The 8,830-nt window shown below is 34.7% G+C and overlaps 1 protein-coding gene and 1 long non-coding RNA gene across 2 annotated transcripts in view; both read right to left on the bottom strand.

Moving 5' to 3' along the window:
- The window catches only part of LOC106307900 (elongator complex protein 2), an 8,134-nt gene extending 5,754 nt beyond the window's left edge, over positions 1 to 2,380 (bottom strand). The window contains 2 exon segments of the mRNA XM_013744992.1: positions 1,902 to 1,989; positions 2,057 to 2,380. Of these exon segments, the coding sequence (XP_013600446.1) occupies positions 1,902 to 1,989; positions 2,057 to 2,305 (337 nt within the window). The 5' untranslated portion in view covers positions 2,306 to 2,380.
- Positions 2,381 to 5,494: 3,114 nt separating this feature from the next.
- Positions 5,495 to 7,055, bottom strand: LOC106310262. Its single transcript, XR_001263742.1, has 4 exons — positions 6,664 to 7,055; positions 6,262 to 6,458; positions 6,006 to 6,186; positions 5,495 to 5,879 (listed from the first exon to the last, which is right to left on the bottom strand). It is a non-coding gene; the product is annotated as an uncharacterized LOC106310262 (long non-coding RNA).
- Positions 7,056 to 8,830: the final 1,775 nt, after the last annotated feature.

The raw sequence follows: 8,830 nt of genomic DNA, 5'->3' as shown, positions 1-8,830 counted from the left end.
TCATTAAAATCAAGATCAGTGGCATAAGATTCTTTAATATGTTCGAAACCCATGATCTTGGCCTCCATAGTCACAATGAGAGTGTGTCTCCGGGACAGTGCATCGGCCACCACATTGTCTTTGCCCTTCTTGTACTTAATCACATAGGGAAAATTCTCCACGAACTCGAGCCATCTGGCGTGCCTCTTCTTGAGCGTGGCCAGTCCCCTCAAGTGCTTAAGTGTCTCATGATCTGTATGAATAACAAATTCCTTAGACAAAAGGTAATGCTGCCAAGTTTCAAGGGACCTTACTAGAGCGTATAGCTCTTTGTCATAGGTTGGGTAGTTGAGGGCAGCTCCACTCAATTTCTCACTAAAGAATGCCACTGGTCGGCCTCCTTGAGTAAGAACAGCTCCAATGCCTGTACCTGATGCATCACACTCAATCTCAAAAGTTTTATTAAAATCAGGAAGTGTAAGAACGGGTGCATGAGTTAAACTATATTTAAGCTTGTTGAAAGACTCCTCTTGGGCAGGGCCCCAAACAAAGGATACATTCTTCTTGATCACTGAGGTCATGGGAGCAGCAATGGTGCTGAAGTCCTTGACAAACCACCTATAGAAGCTGGCTAGGCCATGGAAGCTTCGGACATGCCCAATAGTGGTCGGCGTGGGCCAGTCTTGGATGGCCTTGATCTTCTCCTCATCGACCTTCAAACCCTGTGAGCTCACAACAAAGCCTAAAAATATTAACTGGTCAGTGCAAAAGACACACTTCTTGAGATTGGCAAAGAGTCCTTCCTGCCTGAGCGCCTTCAGAACCTGTTCTACATGACTAATGTGATCGGATAAGCACTGACTGTAAATCAATATGTCATCAAAATAGACAACCACAAATTTACCAATGTAGGGCCTTAGAACCTCGTTCATAAGCCTCATGAAGGTGCTAGGGGTGTTAGTAAGACCAAATGGCATCACGAGCCACTCCTAAGATCAATCTTGGAAAACAGGAACCACTCAGTTCAACTAACATATCATCAAGTCTAGGAATGGGGTACCGATATTTTATGGTGATGTTGTTGATGGCTCGGCTGTCAACACACATACGCCATGTACCATCCTTCTTAGGCACCAAGAGGACGGGAACTGCACATAGACTGAGACTCTCTCGAATGTACCCCTTGTCCATGAGGTCTTGGACCTGTCTCTCCAGCTCCTTAGCCTCCTCCGGATTGACTCGGTACGCGACTCGGTTTGGAAATACAATATTTTAGTTTCAAAATTTACTTTGAACAATTTTTTTGATAAAAGTTTTGGACGATCATTGACAACTTATTTTTTTAAATTATAAATTACTAAAACTATTAATCCTACAATGAAAATTTTGTTATCAGTAATTTAAATTTTTTCTATAAAATATATAAATGATCAAAAAAACTATATGAGTAAAACTCATCATTTAATAGACATTAATATTAAAAATATACTAAAATATATTATCTATGTTAGTATCATTTAAATTTAATTACATATCCTATTAAATATAAAAAACATATTTTTTGGATTAATAAAATTGATTTATATGTTCGCACCAATTTAATTATATATTTAATAGTTACTGAACTTTAATTATTTAATATATATTAATTATTTAATAATATGTAAAAATATTTAATACATAAAATAATTTTTATATATAATGTTGATCCCTCGCAAGGCACGGATCTTACCCTAGTTATATAGTCTAAGCTCTCTATTTGATAAAAGTAGCAGTCATGTTTAATAGATAAAGCCTCCAACATTAAAAGTGTCTTCTTTTTCAATCCCTAAATGAATCAAACATTGTAAAAACTCTAAACCCAATGGTTCAGTGTTACAGCAGGTAAGAAAGAAACAGAAAAAAAAAAGAAAAAAAGGAACCTTTGAAAGCAAACTTGGAACTGGGTAACCAATGAGTGCAATTCACAGAAGCTTTATGACCTGGAAGCGTTGTAAGAATCTGGGCTGTCTGAAAAGAAGAACAAGCAGAATCAAATTTTGAAGGGTTAATTAATCGTTGAAAGAGTGAGAGAGACCTTTGGGCAGAAAATAGCAACGGCGTTTTGGGCACCGAAGGAAACAAGACCAGAAGCTCCCCAAGAGTTGTTGTTGACCTCTCTGTTGCATCCTGTTTCAGACCGGTCATTACTTCCACTTCGGTCTTTCCCCACATCTCTTTTTGATTGAAGATTACGAAGTTGCTTCTCCGTTTCTGATACTTTAACAAGTAATATCTCGCCGGCGGCGGCAAACCTCGCCAAAAATTGTAGCGCTGGAGATTCCATGGGGAAGCTGAGACGGACAAGGTTTTTTTTGTTATTGCTACTTCTGAGTTCTGAGATGGAGCATTTTGATGGGCTTTATTGTAGAAGCCGGAAACCGAAATAACAATAATAAATAAAGCAATTTAAGGAAAAAAACGATTGCCCAACTCCGATAGAAACCGAAACCTAAACCGTTTTGGATATAGAGTCGTGCTACAATATCTTTCCTTAACTCTGAATATTCGCTTCGTAGTGAGACGGAACTGTACGAATAGCGAATCACAGGATACAACCATAACAGACGATTCACGCTTCACTAGTGAATGCTCTAATGAACTAATATATCTACGAAACATTCTCTAGACTTACGTTGAGGGATTTGGTGATTTTTGTTGCGTAAAAACTTAATGAGAAATGAAGGAGGAAACGAGTTTTTAAAGAGGAGAAGACGAGCCACTTTCCGTAACTGATGCAGCGCGTGTGCACATTGGAGGAAATCTCGCGGAGATCACGGGAAGTTGAGTTTTGAAAACTTATTCCATAAGACTCTCTTATCTCGTTTAAAAAATTTCGAGAGGATAAAATGCATGACGTTTTTATTTTCTAGACAAATTACTTGTTATTTTAAATAAAATTGCATGTTGTTTTTTCCCAAATTGAATGGACATTAACTCAAGATGCCCTTATTGGAAAAAAAAACTATTCTCACTGCCTTCTTTCTATTCTCAATACCCTTTTATGTTTGCACTTACTAAAATAGCCCTTTATTTATTTAATATAAATATTACACCTCACATTTACTAATACATTTAATTTTTCATTTAAATAAATCTCAATTACTTGACCCTACAATACAATCTTAACCAATAAAATCACACTAGGCCCACTTTCTTTCTTCTTCCCTAATCCTACTCATCTTCTTCGTCTTCCATTGACAAGTTTTTGAAGCTCAAATATGAGGTATTTTATGTCCGTTTTTGACGATTTTTAAATATAAATCTCATTAAAATGAAATTTCTATCTTTGGAAATATATATAAAAAAAGATTTGATGTAAATTTCGAAAAATTAAAAAAAAAAATTCATAACTGTGTTTTTGGGTTTCTAATTAATTTTTATCCATTTTCGATGATTTCTTTTGGTAAAATATCATTAAAATTAAATATATATCATGGGTAATGTAAATAATGCAAAATTAGATAGTAATTCAAAGAGAAATTGAAAACGATTTTGAAAATTGTGGTTAGGTTTACGCTTGGCTTAAAAAAATGTAGTTGTTATTTTAAAGGAAAATGTATCTCGAACTGGCATTTTTTTTCCAACTTGGTGTATATTTATAAATCAAACGATCATCACCACAATTTCCAAAGATTTCCACAGTAGCCAACCAACAGTCATCAGCGGTTAACAACAGCCTAAACCCAAAAAATCAAGGAGATGAAAGCATACGTTCATCTTCCAGCAATGTTGACAGCCAGACTGGAGAGTCTGCTGCAACATAATACTGAAAAAACAGAGCTTAAAAACACTTAGAGCAATGAACATAGCTCTTATGTTTGATGACGGACGTTCAAACACTAACCAATCCAAAAATTATCAGGCGAACGATTTGTAACTCAACTATACAGCCAATATATTCACAATAAAAATGATCTGACTAAAAATTAACTAGTTTGGTTCAGTGGTTATAATATTTCATAGTGATCATACTTATAGAGTTTTTGTTTATAATACTTATGGAGTTATGGTTGGTTATTTATAAAAGTTTTAACTATGTTACATATTAAATATTTTATGAGTTCTTCTATGGAGTCTCAAGTCACGAATATATACCACACTATTGCAAAAAGATTAACAAACAAGGAAGAAGTTATACGTACACTAATAAAAGTATCTCCTCTAGATTTTGAAATGAAGAATGGAAAACCGTAACAAACTGGATTTTCATCAACTGGAGAATCTCGTGGAAAAAAAATTATACATACATTTTATGTCTATTGTCTTGTATGTCCCCAATACTATGCTCGATTTAGTTACACGCATAATTGGTGTGGATGTATCATACGTAACAGCATGGAGAGGAATAAGACAAGCCGCTAATGAAGTGCGAGCAAGTCCAGAAGAGAGCTTTTTTTATTATGTTTTTATTGTGTGTAATCGGACTATTAGAATTATTGGGTTTATTGTGTGTAATCGGACTACTAGGATTACTGAGTTTATTGTGTGTAATTCGGACTACTAGGATTACTGAGTTTGTTATGTGTAATTTGGACTACTAAAAATTACTTGGTTTTATTATGTGTAATTTGAAACCCCCTATATATTGCAAGTGGTGCGTTTATTTAACATATATAACCCATATATTATCTATTAGTAGACTATGTATATAGTAAATAAGACTATTAAAACTATTTAGATGATTATTTTCTATAATTTTAAGAATATTTATCATTTTCCCAAAATGATTCTTTAACTTTCATGGTTATTGTGTGAATCATAAGGCTATAGTAAGAAGAATCTATAAAAAAAACTTATTTCTGGTAAACTGTTTATGTAATACTCTTCCTTAATGACATTCATTGTATAAAATCATTGGTTTTACTACAAAAACTTGTTTTTTTGTCATGGTTTTACTAATTAAACTCAAAATTTGCCAAAATATTACTATGTTTAAAGTAAAATTACTAGTGCCTTGAAGATTACCATGGATTACTAAGTACAATTATAATATTAAATATATGTATATATGATGGATGCACAGTTTACATGAATTAATTATTTATTGTTATTTTTATTATTATTTAATTCGATAGTGTTTAACATGGTATCGAGATTATTTGAAAATTCCAGCTTATTGAAAATATGAATTTTGTCAATAAAACCAATCAAATAGGATTGTCAATAAATTCAATCAAATAAAAAAACTTTTATATATTTCATAGAACGATAAAAATATCAAATTATTGTAGTTAAAAAAAATAAAAATATTATTTAAAATAAATATTTAAAATTTCAAGATACAATTTTTTTAAGATTTACTCGAATCTCAATTTTTTTAGATTTATTCAAATCTTGGTATGTGTTGTCTTTTGCAAAACATACCAAGTTTAAAACACCCAAAAGCACAACCCTATCAAGTGTTAAACTTTGAATATACTTAAATAACAGCCTAGTTACTTACAAATAAATTATTATTATTAGATTTGCGTATATGACATCTACATGCACTTACATCATTCAATAATGGTTTGTAATGGAGACCAAATAATAAAATAATAGAAGTAAAGTTTGTTGTCTTTTTATCAATCTCCATGTTTTAAACTTTTAGACTTTCTACAGATTCAGGCAGATTGGGAACAAATGCTGACAGATGACTAGGGAAAAAGAAAATGACACAAAGTTTGGGTTAGATTCCATGTAATGGTTCTCATGCCACAAAACAGAGCATCGTCTCTGCAAAATCTTTACTGGCTCTGCATTGAAGGTTTCAGTAAAAAGTTCATGGAATCACGAGATAAAACGGACTGTGATCCTGCATGATTGCTTGGAACAACTTTGATCCATTGTTTGATACAGGAAGCTGAAACAAAACTTGTCTGCAAAACACAGAGGAAAAGACTTTAAAATCTATTTTCATGATCAAACTTGCATGATCAACTTAGTAAAGACTGAAGCAGTGCTTTGTTCTCAAAGGCTTAAAACTTTTAATTTTGAACACTTACATCACTCATCAAGAGAAAGCGCCTCAGGAGAGAAATATTGGTAATCCTCTCTTACTTTTCTTTTAAACTGTGGTTTAGCCATCTGATTAGCATGCTTAAGATTAGAAGGAAGCCTAATCTTTTTCCAATACTCTGCATAAGGTGATCCACATAACTTGTATATCCTATGCAACTGATCAACCTGCGTCACGTTTTCACATTAACATATGAATAAACCAAACGTGAAAATAAAATATCAATCCTTTTGAGAACTAACCTCATTACGACCTGGCATGATCGGTCTACCAGATAATAACTCTGCTAAATGCAACCATCGCTCCATAAGTCAATGCCGATACCATACTCAACAGCACCGTGGAGAAGCTCTGGTGCTCTGCACCATAAAGTAACAACCCGTGTCGTCATTACTTGCCTTTTACTCGCATAAAAAAAACGTCGCAAGACCAAAGCTAGCTGCAACTCTCACAAGAAATCATAAAATCAAGAATCAAAATCATGTACTGATTAATTCATTTACAATCATGAGCTCAAGCACGGCTACAAACTAGTTCAACAAGAATCATGTTACCAACACAACAATGGTTCCTTCAGAGATCTCATCTTTCTCTAATAACTTATACATTCCATCAAGAGACAATGATGATTAGAGCATTCCAACCTGAGTACTGCAAGGAAAAGCCAGCGAAGATAATCGAGAGTCAAAAGTCATCCCCATTCCGAGCATCAGTGATCGTAAGATGGTCAAATCCGGAGTTACTCAATTGAAAGCACTCGGCTTCAACCCACTCCCCAAAGCTCTTCCTTTTCCTCAGCAGGAAAGTCGCTCCACGTCGAGTAAAAATCTCAACACTTCGTCGATGCTTACAGGTAACAGGAAGAGCCACTCCGTAAGGCGATTTGAGAGAAATCTCGCGAGTTGAACAACAAGAGAAACGCCGTAGATGCAGCGGAGTCAGATTAAACTTGCGGCACGAGTTCGATTTCAATTGTTGTTCCGGTTTGTAGAGCGAGAGAGAAACCATGGAGGCCATTTTTCTCTTCTCGAGAGAGAGAGAGAGGCGACAAAGAGTTGGAGGCAAAACACGGCGTTTAGCTTTAGACCCGAGTTTGACCCGACTGGGATTGGGTGGATCGGATAGTTTAGGTTGGATCATGTAGTTAAGTGATTTTATTAAGGGCATTGGAGTCTTTCCCCACGTTTTCTAATTAAAAATAAATAAATAATAAGTAATAGTTTAATAAAAGGAGAAATGATAATTTTTTAAGAGTGACAGAGGCATATTGAGTTAAGCTCCAAATTGAATAGCAAAACGTGTTTAACTTGGTCCAAAAAAAATCTTATTGGGTAACAAAGCTTTTTATTAAAACCTAAAGATTTTTTTCGTTTTCGCATTTAACCATTTATTATTTAAACTAATGGGCTAAATAATAGGGTCCAACATTTATCGTTGGGTCCAAAAATTTTAACTGAATGTTATTTAAATTCAAAAAATTTTAAAACATGGATAAGTTTTGTTCCTCCCTGTAAATGAAATTCAGTTGTGTAGCACTTTAGCTTAATTTGTCCAAGCTTGTTGATCTCCCAAATGCTCAATGAGAATCCAAGAGTCACTTTAGCTAAAACCAAAGATTATCAAAACAAAACATTTCTCAAAGAAATACTGAAATATAGGGTAAGCTTTTGCTACCATCGGACCATGCATTAGTCATCTTGGACTACCCATCCTAATTTCATTTCTGTCCAGGAAGCATAGTCTACATTACAATTTAAGTACCTCTTGGAGGAGGCACCATCTGAGTTAAATCTAGCTATGACGAGTCGATAAATCTGGCTATGATCTAATATCGCTCTCTTCACAAACATTTGAACTCCATAATTAAAAATTTGAGAAACAAAGGTCATTCTTTAATTACTTTCCAAATCCTATATAAATCCATGTGCATGCTCTTGAATCTGAATCTCATATTTCATTCTTCACAACTTTCATCTTCTTGAATAGCAAAAGCCCACACCAAACTAGCAAGTGGGAACTGAAAGTGGACATGGTTAACTAATAAAGTATAGATACTACTATTATATTTGTTCATCCATGTGCAACGTTCTCATTATTATTATTTTATAATTAATAAAGCTAGAAAGTGTACCGCAGCACATGTACACTGACGAATGAATCGATATGATTTCTTTAACCCTCTCTAGGCTCCTCTGTCAAGATCTCTAGCTTTGTATAAAGAGATTATTGTTTATTTACGTCGGAGGCGTTGCCTCTTAAATACAAGTTAAACCTAATACCAACATAATGGTATTTGCCTAATTACCTTTATGTATTTGATAATTAAAATATAAACCCGTAACTCTCTCAATACCCCCTCCCCACAAGTTGGAGCGTGGAGGTCCGAAACATCCAACTTGCGAACAAAAGCTTCAAATTCCTTCCTTCCAAGAGCCTTAGTAAGAATGTCAGCAAGTTGAGCAGTAGTCGAAACATGTTGTGGCGTGATAACTCCTCGTACTATCTCATCCCGTATAAAATGACTTTCTTTCCCAACATGTTTTGTCTTCTCATGAAAAACTGGATTCTTGCTCAAGTAAATGGCGGACATACTATCACAATGAAGAGGGACTGAGGCGGAACAATCAACTCCAAAAGATTCAAGCAACGCTCGCATCCATATAATTTCACTTACCGTATCAGCCATCGCTCGATACTCAGCCTCACAAGATGATCGAGACACATCATCCTGTTTTCGCGTCCTCCATGACACATGTGAGCTTCCCAACTGAATAAACCAAGCGGTAAGAAAGCGACGAGATGTCGGGCATG

Source organism: Brassica oleracea, chromosome C8 (genome assembly GCF_000695525.1).
Source record: "Brassica oleracea var. oleracea cultivar TO1000 chromosome C8, BOL, whole genome shotgun sequence".
In the NCBI taxonomy this organism is placed as follows: Eukaryota; Viridiplantae; Streptophyta; class Magnoliopsida; order Brassicales; family Brassicaceae; genus Brassica; species Brassica oleracea.
This window is presented reverse-complemented; position numbering and strand designations above follow the sequence as displayed.